This window comes from Myotis myotis, unplaced genomic scaffold (genome assembly GCF_014108235.1).
Source record: "Myotis myotis isolate mMyoMyo1 unplaced genomic scaffold, mMyoMyo1.p scaffold_m19_p_5, whole genome shotgun sequence".
Classification (NCBI taxonomy): Eukaryota; Metazoa; Chordata; class Mammalia; order Chiroptera; family Vespertilionidae; genus Myotis; species Myotis myotis.
The window spans coordinates 46,481,073-46,493,232 of record NW_023416357.1 but is presented as its reverse complement, the minus strand read 5'-3'; the positions used below and the strand labels follow the sequence as shown (position 1 = coordinate 46,493,232).

The 12,160-nt window shown below is 35.4% G+C and overlaps 1 protein-coding gene across 2 annotated transcripts in view; it reads left to right on the top strand.

Moving 5' to 3' along the window:
• The window catches only part of EDIL3 (EGF like repeats and discoidin domains 3), a 409,273-nt gene that overhangs the window by 263,805 nt on the left and 133,308 nt on the right, over positions 1–12,160 (top strand). For both annotated transcript variants that reach the window (XM_036309338.1, XM_036309337.1), the window contains one exon: positions 9,251–9,432. In XM_036309338.1, the coding sequence (XP_036165231.1) occupies positions 9,251–9,432 (182 nt within the window). The remainder of the gene's footprint in view (positions 1–9,250; positions 9,433–12,160) is intronic.

The following is a 12,160-nucleotide window of genomic DNA, read 5'->3' as shown; positions in this document are numbered from 1 at the left end:
ATGCTAGTACTTCTTCCATCTCTACTTTGGGTTAAATACTGTGCATTTTTTTATGTGTGTGACTTGATGGTTTTTACCTGATTCCTGGTTTATTCTATAAATATAAAACCAAGGTGACGAGCTATCCAAATGAGAAAAATGGTAAGATGGAATAAATTAGTCTTACATAGTTCCAAAATGATAGAAACATTAAATTCTCTTTTGATTAAAGCTTAAGGAAAAGCATGAAATTCCTTTTGACCAATTTTCAAAACTTACAAGTTCCTAATGGGCATTCATAGGATTATCTGTTGTTTAAAACTTTATAGTTATCATATATTTTTAACATAAGTTTATAAGAAGCATATTTATTTATAATCCTTAGGCCAAACTACATAACAATAATGTATTCTGTTTGAGCCGACCAGGGAATAGCAGTTTATCCCATTATAGATATTTTGTTAAACATAGCAAATATTCTCTACTCATTTTAGCATCTGAAGATTTAAATCGAGGTTTAAGAGTTTTAAATATCTTTACTTTTCTGAAATGTATCTATGCATTATTAGTTAGCTGTATAAATATTGTCTGATGAAAAATGAACATTTAACCTGGAGACAATATAATATCAGGATCTAGTTTGTCATTGAATATAATAAATTTGAAAATAAACAAAAGTTAAATTTTCTATTTTAATAGGCTGACCTATATTCATTATGTTATAAAACACATCCAGTATGACTTTTTTTTTAAAATATATTTTATTGATTTTTTATAGAGAGGAGGGGAGAGGAATAGAGAGCTAGAAACATTGATGAGAGGGAAACATCAATTCAGCTGCCTCCTGCACACCCCCTACTGGGGATGTGCCCGCAACCAAGGCATATGTCCTTGACTGGAATCAAACCTGGGACCCTTCAGTCTGCAGGCCGACGCTCTATCCACTGAGCCAAACCAGTTAGGACTCCAATATGACTCTTATGAATAAGGTGTAATATATGAAAAGTTGGCTTAGCTTCTATAGGCCTAAAATAAAATTGTTACCCTGTTAAATTCTCCTAGAATGTCTTTTCTAAAAATTGATAAATCATCCTTTGTTTTCGAAGCTTTACATTTGTTTTGCTTTAAAATTCTGCATTGAATCATCCCTTTCAGAACTACCAAAGGCATTGCAAATACTATGTACAAAGCCTTCGTGATACTTTCTTCTTTAGGAATGTTTGATTAGTAAGTGTGTTCTCACCAAGAATTCATCTTCTGTCTCAGCTCTATCCTGAAAATGCTGGCAAAATATGTTTTTGTTTTGTGTTGTTTTTTGGTGTGTTTTTTTTTGTTTGTTTTGTTTTGTTTTGAAAGAGAGAAAACTATGTAGCTGAGGTTTTTATTTAGAGGGCAGACTTTTAGAAATTATTTGCAGGAATTTTTAGTTCCCTTCCCTAACTTCAATACTTCTCTGACTATTTGGGTATACCTATTTATTTTCTATAAAACAAACATTTCTCTATATTTTTAGGAGTGAATGCATAATGTAGATGTCTCTAGAATTCAAATAAATAAAGCATTTACTATGTATTCCCAGGTTCCATCTTGCTCTTTATCCTTTCACTGACTTTCCGAAGTGTTCTAGCCTTAAAGAGAGCCCATTATGCCATACCTTGCCATCTGCAACAGCTTCCTATTTAATTTCTTGAATTCCCTTCTCTGGAACTCTGAGTCTTTATACTTGACCTGAGATAACATCCAGTGTGAAGAAAAGCATAACTGCATTGTACAGAAAAAAATAGCTACATAGCTGATACTTGAATTTGGGACTGTGATTTATCTCTCAAATAAAATGAGTATTTGACATGCCAATAATATTACTTAAAACAAAACAGCAGAAGTGGTCCTTTGTGGTGCTTATCCTGATATGCATTTACAAAACAAAACAAAACAAAAAACTTAAAAGGTGTGTCCTCTGCATAGAAGTGCTTGAATACTTACATTTGGTATTCAATGCATGTCTTGAAGCAACTGAATCCCACCTTTAGCATTTACCTTGGCATTATACCCCTTTTAGCTCTTTCAGATAGATCTTTTGTTGGAAGCCAAAATACATCTGCAGTTTTTGAATTGCAGGCTTTTGACTCCACAGACAACTGTTTCATCAAACCATGTTGTTATCTTTATATTTGGTGGGATATGAATTGTGCAGACTAAGTGGAAGCCTGAGTACAAGTCACTGAAATCTTGCCTGGCTGCAAAAGTGCGCACAGCACTTGAATATCCCATATGCTGCTCTCTTTGGAAAGAATGAAACTTAAGTAATTAAAATGCACTCTTCTTTTGCCCTGTAGCAACACTGTGTACTGCAATAGGATGATAATCTCATTTGATTTTTTTTTACTTTCATAAATTATCTCAGTAAGAATTTTAGTTTTTGAATATTAGAGTCCATAGGTTCTACTGTTTAACACCAAACACCAGCATTCTTCACCAATATGCTAAAAAATTAGCTTCAGGAAATACTATTGGGCAGTTTTCTATTATAATTTAGCTTATTCATGAGTTTAATTTTTTCCTGAATCCAAAACAATTAATTTAAAACTGATAATAAATCATAATTGACTTGAGATAACACAGTGTGAAGAAAAAAGCATAACCACATTTTACAGGAAAATAGCTAGATGGATGATAATTGAATTTGTAATTTTATGATTGCTGTTTTTTATCGAAAACCTTGTATTTGCCTTGCCGCCAAGAGATATTCTTATATAGTTCAAGCATTCCAGTATACCAGGAAAGCATTTCGGATTTAAAACTCACCCAGTATGTTGAATCCTTAGAGTGATCGTATCTACATTCAGAAAATTAATTCAGTTTCAACAAAGGAAGAGAAGTAATTCAAAAAAGCAAAGATTTATTTTAATTTAATTTACTTTAATCCACAATATTAAGAATAGACAAATATGTAAGGCACTGAGTTAAGTGCTTAGGAAATATAAATAATGCAAAAGGCATGAAATAAAAGAAGTTAATTATCTAAGAGAAAAATATGCCCAAATAGTTGTTTCTCATCATTTATCTTGGACACCTTTAAGCTTTACAATATGGAAAATAATAGAATACAGTTTCTAGTCACATGGGGAAAATTCTTTAGTGGCCACATATCACAGAATCAGTCTTGAAAGCTGTAAAGAAAATGAGCATTTATCTAGGCTAAGCAGTCCATCTGATGCAAAGAAATAGCCTTTTCTCTAAGGTACACATACATTTTATGTGCAACCTAAATAAGCTTAACTAATTTTTGAAAACTGTTTTGATGATCTTGCGATTACTAGTTTTTCTAAGCAAGGTTACTATGGCCATATGTGAAGTTTATACACTCATATATAGAAGTAGTCTCTAGGTGTGGAGAGAAACAAACATCACCAACGGAATTTTCACTCTAAGTCCCTTTAAGGTGATCACTCTCAGTGCCTTGACAGGGGGCTGACACCCAGGGGTGCTCCACAGGAATCTGTGAGTGAGTGAGTGAGCCGGGGAAGGCTGTGTGCGCAGGTCCCCCTTCACATTCTCACTGTCCAGGGAGCTCCTTCGCCATCCCCCCATTTCCCACTGCCAGAGCAGTGCATCTAAGCTCTCTACCTGATACCAGCCTATCTTACCTTTCCTGTCTTCATTCCCTCCCTTGTCCTCTTTCTTCTGACACCTTTCCTCAACACCAGAACGTAAGAGCCTAAGAGAAATAGCAAATGTGTGAGGGCTTAGATGACAAGACGAAGAAGAAAAAAAAAAATCATCAGGGTTTCTTTTAACCCTTGAGCCACAGTGTGAGAAATAGTGGCCTTGTTCTCACCCTCATCAATTTAGAGCCTGGTCTCAAGACAACTCTGAAGTAAAACAAACACCAGGAAGAAAGGACAGGTTGTAATCCAAGTGGCACAGAGAGAAGTTTATGCTGGAATCAGCATTAATTTCTGCAGTATTGGAGATCATCAGTAGTCCATTCACCAGCATCTGTGTTCAGCACAATTATCGTGCTAAGCTAAGCACAGCAGAGGACTCCACTCCTGTAAGAAGATGAGATGCTCAGAAAAAGAGAGGACTGGAGATGTTTGAAGGAGATTTGTTTCTTACATGGCTTTAATTTGAAATCCTTTCATTCTGAAGAGGTCTGGAGATTGAGATAGAGCAATGAAAGCAGTATCCTGTTACGGATTCAGCCGTGCATCTCACTTATTTGAAAGGCTTAGTCGGCGCACTCAGGAACAAAATGTGAGACATCTTGAGGCACTGCTTACTTGTCAGCTACAAGATCAATAAAATGCAGACGCCATTCTTTGCCACACTCCAGAGGATGAGTTTGCAGAGTGAGGACTTCACTTTGAAGCTGTTTTATTCCCCAGGATTTGGCAAAAGCGGGGGAGTGCTCTGTGGTGGGCACGGCAGGCTTGGCCCCAGCTGGCCCAGCTGCTCTTCTTGCTCAACCTGCCAGGTGACATCACGCACTTACTCATTCTGTCTGAACAGAACAGCAGGGCCTCAGGTCAGAAGGCACTCAGGTGACTCAGGCAATGTAGTTATTTTAACTGATTATATAAATGATGCCTTAAAACCTCTGGTAATCAATGTTGATTGGAATCCTTAAATTAGGATTATTGTCAGGTCTGACAGAAGCAAGCATAATACCAAAGATGCACAAACATAGATCTAATGATCAGAAATGTTGATTCCTGTATCCTCCTGCCATATTTTGTGCTGATCAAATTGCCACTGGGCCCACTCTGGGGATAACAGTAGGCAATTTCAGAAACACCTGCTGGCTGAGTGGCATCTATTTGAAAGAAGTAACCCACTCCACTGTCAGTTTGTTTGTTTTTTATTATTAAAGAGATGTCCTTCCTCTTCACTTAGCTTATGGATGATTTCAAAAGGCATCTATATCCGTATACTCTTGAGAAAGTAGGCAAAATTATATTTTTAATTTATAAAATGAACTAGAGGCCCGGTGCACGAAATTCACTGGGGGGCAGGGGGCCTCCCTCAGCCCGGCCTGCACCCCCCCAGTCCGGGAGCCCTCAGGGGATGGCGAACTGATGGCTTAGGCCCGCTAGTCTTGGGGAGCGGGCCTAAGCCGGCAGTCAGACATCCTTAGTGCTGCCACAGAGGTGGGAGAGGCTCCGAGTGGGATAGGCTCCCCCCACTACCTCTGCGCTTGCCAGCCGTGAGCCCAGCTTATGGGTGAGCGACGCTCCCCCTGTGGGAGCACACTGACCACCAGGTGGCAGCTCCTGCGCTGAGTGTCTGCCCCCTGGTGGTCAGTGTGCATTATAGTGACTGGTTGTTCTGCTGTTTGGCTAATTTGCATATTAGCCTTTTATTATATAGGATTACACAAATAGAGTATTACAATGTTAGCTAAAACTTTCACTGTTTATTTACCCTTCATATTTATTTCATAATTAACTTCCTCTATAAGTATTTATTAGGTGTCTGCTAGGATCAAGGCTTGCTGCTAGGTACTATGAAGGATGTAATCCCTAACTACTAAGGGGCTCCCCATTTTATGGGAAAACATATGGACACACATGATACACATGGATGAGGTGTGGGGCAGGGAAGTTCTGGGTATGGTTTGAGAAAAGAAGCAGGTTTTCACTTTTCAGTTCTGTCCCTGCAGCCTGGTTGATGTGACTGGAGCCCACCAGGTTCAGCATGGCAATAGCAGGTAGGACAAAAACAGGTCATTCCAGAATCAGCTTGTGAAGAATTGCTGAACGCTTTGCTTCATCAATTGATATTATTTTCTGTTTATGAAGCAGAGCATTTTGGCTTAAATTCCATACTCACCTTTTACAAGTTTAACTTCCCTCCTCACAAGATTCCTCATTTATTATATAGTCATAATAACTTTTTTCCTTAAAATATTATTTTGATATGTGAGGAATTACGTGTGGATACTCTTTTAAACTTCAGAATGCTTATATAATATTAAATTCCCCATTATTTCATACCCTTCCCTCCTTTATTTGATAGTGGTAGCAATCTACAGCTCCATATTATCTTTCTTTTAAGCATCTTCTTGTTTGCTGCTCAAGGTCACTTAATCTTAAGTGTATGATCATTTGCATTCTGAATTGCAACTCCTTCATTAGTTTCTATAACTGTTGAATTTAATAGGACATTGGGGAGGTAGATAGCACAGGCAAAAGGAAATTGGATTTTGAACTTTTTATTATGATGACATCCATTTGATGTAGTCCAAATGATAGTGAAGGAAAGCTGCTGTCCTGATAACTTTCGGTGTGAAGTAAAGAATGAAACTTGGATTTGCTTATTAGTTTACTGTTTAGAAAAATAAAGGCCCCCATACTGGTATTCAGCTCATGTTTATTGAGCTCTTCCTGTGTACAAGACATTGTGAGCATTTAAGGACGCAACAGTGTACACACCCAGCACCTCCTCCATTGGAGCTAATGGCCAGGGTCTCCTCAATGCTAAAGAGAAATGTGCATGTGACTTTACAGACCCAAGCTCATTATTTTTTAACAATGTGTAGTCATACAGGCAAAGCACTTTTTTTTCCCTTTTATTTCCTCACAACTGGTGAATTAGGTGTTATCATAACCTCAGTTTTTAAAATGAGGAAAATTGAGGAGAACTAACTAGTAAGGAAGTAAGCTGATGCCTCGTGGACCCACGCCTCATTCAAGACGCCCAACTCCACGACCCCCACCCCACCTGCCATAGTCAGGTTTCTTCTTTTGGGTTTTACTGATTGGCAACATACAGGATATAAGTGAATGTTGTAAGTACTTACTTTTTAAAAAGCATGTGGAATTGAGAACTGAGTAAAGAAATACGGTATTTGTAAATTTGACATAACAACAAGACAGCTTATGTGAAACACTTTGTAAACTGTGAAGCCATATATATAAGTTTGTTTGTTTGTTTGAATGAATGACTAGTGAGGACACGGCAAAGATTTGAAGTCTATGGCTTTTGGCTTATATGATAATGCAACCGTTCACAGCCAATGCAGGGAGGTTGGTCAAGAGTTCTGATAAAGGAGGCATTAAATAGTGTGGTTTGAGGATTAATCACTTTTTAAATGGTTACAAATTCGGTGAAGTTGTCCAATTCAGCATAGGATGTTTACAAGTACATGACTAAATGGTATAGAGTTCTTTCTAAGGCTGTCATGCAGTCTAATTAATCAAAGCTGGCTTCCTAGGTCTGCCATTCTACTGACTGGCCTGCAATAAATGGCCTTCCTGCCAGCTGCATTTTTCCACCCAAACATTGCACAAATCAAGGACAAGGATACTTGAAATGCCTTTCATGGCAATATTCCTAAAAAGTCAGCTTCCTGAAGTTGTTTAAAATCAAAGTGTCACCATGAACGTCTCAGTACTTGCATGAAGTCTGTAAAAATCTTACAAAATGGAAACTAAAGCAAGAATTTAAAGGCATTTGAGTTTTCTACATTAATTATTTTGGAAAGTGAAAATCAGATCATCTGTAACTCCTAATACTACAATTCTGAAAATGAATGGCTTCTTGATTTAATGACTTCAAAATGATATAGTACACCTTCATGAAGTGCTAAACAACTCTAATTACACGTTTGAGAAAAGATCTTAGTATCTAAATTTAACTTATCGATTGAATGATTTATTAATCATTAGTCACAGAGAGTCAATTTTTGGTGTATTAATGTCATTTTACAAATAAAGTCTGATTAAGATGGTTACTTATCCATATACTTTTGTCCTTTTTTTAATAAACAGTGTTTAAAGGCTAATGGGAGAAATGTTAGTGATGTGCTTAGAGCTACTTATTCTCTGCTTATGAGATAGAAAAAAGAGACATGTTTCTGCTTAATGAAAAAATGGTTACCAGTGGAAACATCTTTGTAAATTTTAAAAATATGATAATCCAGCTGAAGATTTCTTTCTTTCATATTTTTAACCTCAAACTGATGTATACATTTAATAACAGACAAATGCTGGACTTTAATAGTAAGTAAAATATATAAAATATGCTAGGTGGCCATTTCTGACCAAGTTGGCTTCTATAGAGTGGCATTTAATAATGGCAGTGTGGTCTTTTAATATTTTCAGAAATTCTGAAAAATTGTATATTTTATAATAGGGTTATTATATTTATTATACAAATCTAATTTAGCAAAATTGAGTACATTTTATAAAATGTTAATGAGATTAAGAAAAGAAGATATTACCTTTAATTATTTATAATATTGCTTAATTAATTTCTAAAACTGAATTTAAATTAAATGTATATTCTGGTGAAATATTATGAAATAATTATAAAAGTCAAATATATGTAATACAAATATATGTAAGTTTAAGATGGATTTATCGCTAGTTCTGTTTTAAAATTTAAACAAATTTGTTATCTGAGATCATACATTTGAGTATTTTATGCTTTAATCTTACTATTTTAAATTTTTATTAGGAAATTCTCCTAAATTTGTAAGTCACGAATTTAAAGAAAAATAAGAGAAGAAAGTTAAAATATAAGTGCAGACTCCCAATATGTAGTTGTGAATTTAGACATAAAAATTAGAAATATAAGTATTTTAATATCTGGATTTACTGAGTGGTATACATACTGTTGTGTATAATGTCAGAGAGTTTACCTGTTTACTTTATAAAAACAATGTGTCAACGTATTTTCTATTATTTATAACATAGCACAAGTTATTATCGTAATGTTTTAAAATGTTGACAGATTTACACATTGCTTATTTTTTTGTGAAATCATAACTGACACTAGTTATAAAAATGTAAGTTAAAAAAATTATAGTAGTACGAAACGCTAAGTCAGTGTGAAAATGATTCTGATACAAACTTAGAGAAAGACTAGAAAAGAAATAATAGATCAACAGATATGTATTGAGAACTTATGATTTATGATGCATGCCAGTCCCTAGGAGTATGAAATATGAGATAGGCCTTTTAAGGGCATTATTCTTTTATTGACATGATCGCCAGCCGAAGGGTAATTGTACAGAAGGCAGTCATAACGCAGAAGGGAAATGTCTGTTCAGTTGCCATACTCAAAAAAAGGAAGAAGAGAGTGTCCTGAGGAACAAGACATATTTCTTTCATGTAGTGATCGGTAACATCTGTGAAGTATGTGTGGCGTAAGTGGCGCCATGGTACAATTCAAAATCATTTTTAAAATATCTCATATCAAATCTCACCGCATTTCAAATGTGGGTTATTTCTAGTAACATTCTCCTTTTTTTCTGATTTGTTTCCAGAATGCTCGGGCCCACTGGGAATTGAAGGTGGAATTATATCAAATCAGCAAATCACAGCTTCATCGACCCACCGAGCCCTGTTTGGACTCCAGAAGTGGTATCCCTACTATGCTCGCCTTAATAAGAAGGGGCTTATAAATGCCTGGACAGCAGCAGAAAATGACAGATGGTCATGGATTCAGGTAACAGACGGGTTGGGATAAGGTTACTGCTAAAGAATGACCAGAGTCGCTTCAGAGAGAACACAGTGAGAGCCCAGGGTGACTTTTCTTCATGGTCACAGAGGAAAAGATAATTTACTTAAGAGTCTAAATGTCCAAACTGTGAAAAACTTACGTTCCATTGATAAGAGGGTTAAAAATTTTAAATTTGTGGGTTATGAATTTCACTATTTTAAGGTACATATAAAAGAAAGGGTTTTTTTTTTTTTTTTACAATACTGAAGGTGTTTTAATATATACTTTCATTTATTGTCATCAACCAGCTATTTTTCAAAACAGGAGAACACAATGATCAACTGAGGCAGTAAGTGATTTTCCAAAGACGGAATAGATGGTAGCAATTCCAGTTCCTTATATTAAATTCAGTTAAATGCTTTTTGGCCACTTAGCTGAAGTGAGACAGTAAATTATTAGGAGGACACAAAAGGTGCTCAAACCAGTTTCCTGTGAAAAGATCATTGCTCTGTTGGAGGGAGGGTGAGCACATTAATAATATCTAACAAGTCATTGATGAGTGCTAAATAGAAGGAAAATCCAGTACACAATGGAGTCAGAGAAAGAAGTAAGTAATTATCATGAAAAGCTTCATGGGAAAGATAGATTTTGAAGTTGGCCTTAGAAAAATGGCTTTCAATAGGGACTAAAAGCCAAGGGAATAGCATGATCAGAGAGGTCAGGTGAGAATCTGGGGAACATCACAGAGAAAATCATGTTTTGCGTATAGGCTGCTGGAGTGTTTACATGTAGTGTGGGAGTTTAGTGCGCCTTAGGGTTTTTACATGCTAAAAGGTGTGTCCTTGTTTCTTTGGAATAGGAAGCTATTACAGAATTATGATTTGTTTAGATAGCTGATCTGTTTTATCTATTTACTACATATTTTGTGCCAAGGCAATTTTTAACACGGGATGCTTTGATATGAAATTATTAGGTGCAATGTATAGGGGTTGCTTTACATGCAGTTGATAGGAAGGAAAATTGATTTATGGCCAAATAACTTATTTTAGGAATAGGAGCATAATCTCCTTCACATGATTTCTTTGTTCAGGTTTCTTGTGAATTTTTACATATCCTATATACATTCATTTCATCCATATGACTCTTATGTGGCTACCTGATATTTTTTGTTGTTTTATGAATTTATATTTGCATGCATTTGCAGAAATTCCTTCTTACATTACACATTATTTTTCTAATCTATAGCCACATATGCATTGAGAATTCCAGATAAGGGAAATGGCACATCCTTATAGTTTCGATCCCAGACTAATGAATAGCCCATCATAGTTTAAAATAGACCCTCGCCAACCCCCGAAAGTGCTTGCATTCTACTTGCTAAAAATTAATCCAGAGGCCATTATTTTTATTTGACTATTATGAAATGCATTAGTGGAATTTAGTTCATGATAAAACTTTAGAAATTAAGATTTAGAACAGAAATTGCAGGACAATTGACAGATGGTATCATCAGTTTGTATCAAGGTTTCTGTTTAGATTATGTTTGTGAGCTTCAGTGACTGCCATGTTTTCGATAAACTATAAATAACATATTTTTGCAGTGGTTTCTCTGAGAAACCCTGCATTAAAATTTCTGATATTCTGATGTTCCCATATTTCATTTTAGTTTGTTCCAGTCCGTTGCTTACTTAACACTAATGCATCATTATGCCTTTCAAAGTATAAATGAACATTTTGTAAGCCCATGATAATAGGTAGATAAATATAACTTGGTCAATTTATGTAAAATATTTAAATATTTCTTTTACTTTTAAGGGCAGTTTATTATGATTACTATTATTATAATTATTTTGCTATTAGTGTGCAGATGATAATGAGGTCTTAGAGAATAACAGTAAAAGTAAATAAAAAGGGTTTCATATTGAATGAAGATATCTTACAGATAATGGGAGGAAAATTGAAAGCTCACCATTGCTATTCATTAACTAGAGGCCCGGTGCATGAATTTGTGCATAGGTGGAGTCCCTCGGCCTGGCTGGTGATCGAAGCCAATCGGGATTGGCGGGCCTGGGGGAGGACCGCAGGAGGTTGTCTGTGGGACCGCACTGACCACCAGGGGGCATCTTCTGCATTAAGCATCTGCCCTTTGGTGGTCAGTGTGCATCATAGCTACTGGCCGCTCATCTGGTCATAACAGTTGTTTAGGCTTTTATATAGGCCTATATATATATATATATATATATATATATATATATATATATATATTTGTGATTGTGTTCAGAGTATATATTATATAATCATATTATTTAATAATTTACTTTCTAAGTTATTTTTTGAAAATATAAAAGGTTATCCCTTAAAAATAATCATATTCAAGGGGCTCTGGGAAGACAGATCATGTACCAAATTTTCTGTGTTGAACATTATTAATTTTCTTGTCATTTAATTTTTAATCAGTCCTTCAAATGAAACATTTGAGCACTTTGCTTAAACTCACTTAAAATGAGTATAGTAGTCCCTTAGTTTTTCAGGTGTATGACTCACATGCACTAATTAGTATTCAATTCCATTTTATTCCTTGTCTTAATGAATAAAAATTGAAATTACCATTTTAATTTTAACACACTCAAAAAGCAATCATTGATGGCACCATAATGTTTATAGTTGGTTCTGGATGTAAAGTACTGGTCTAGTGAATAAAGTTAAACAGAAATATGTTATTGTTTTCAAGTTT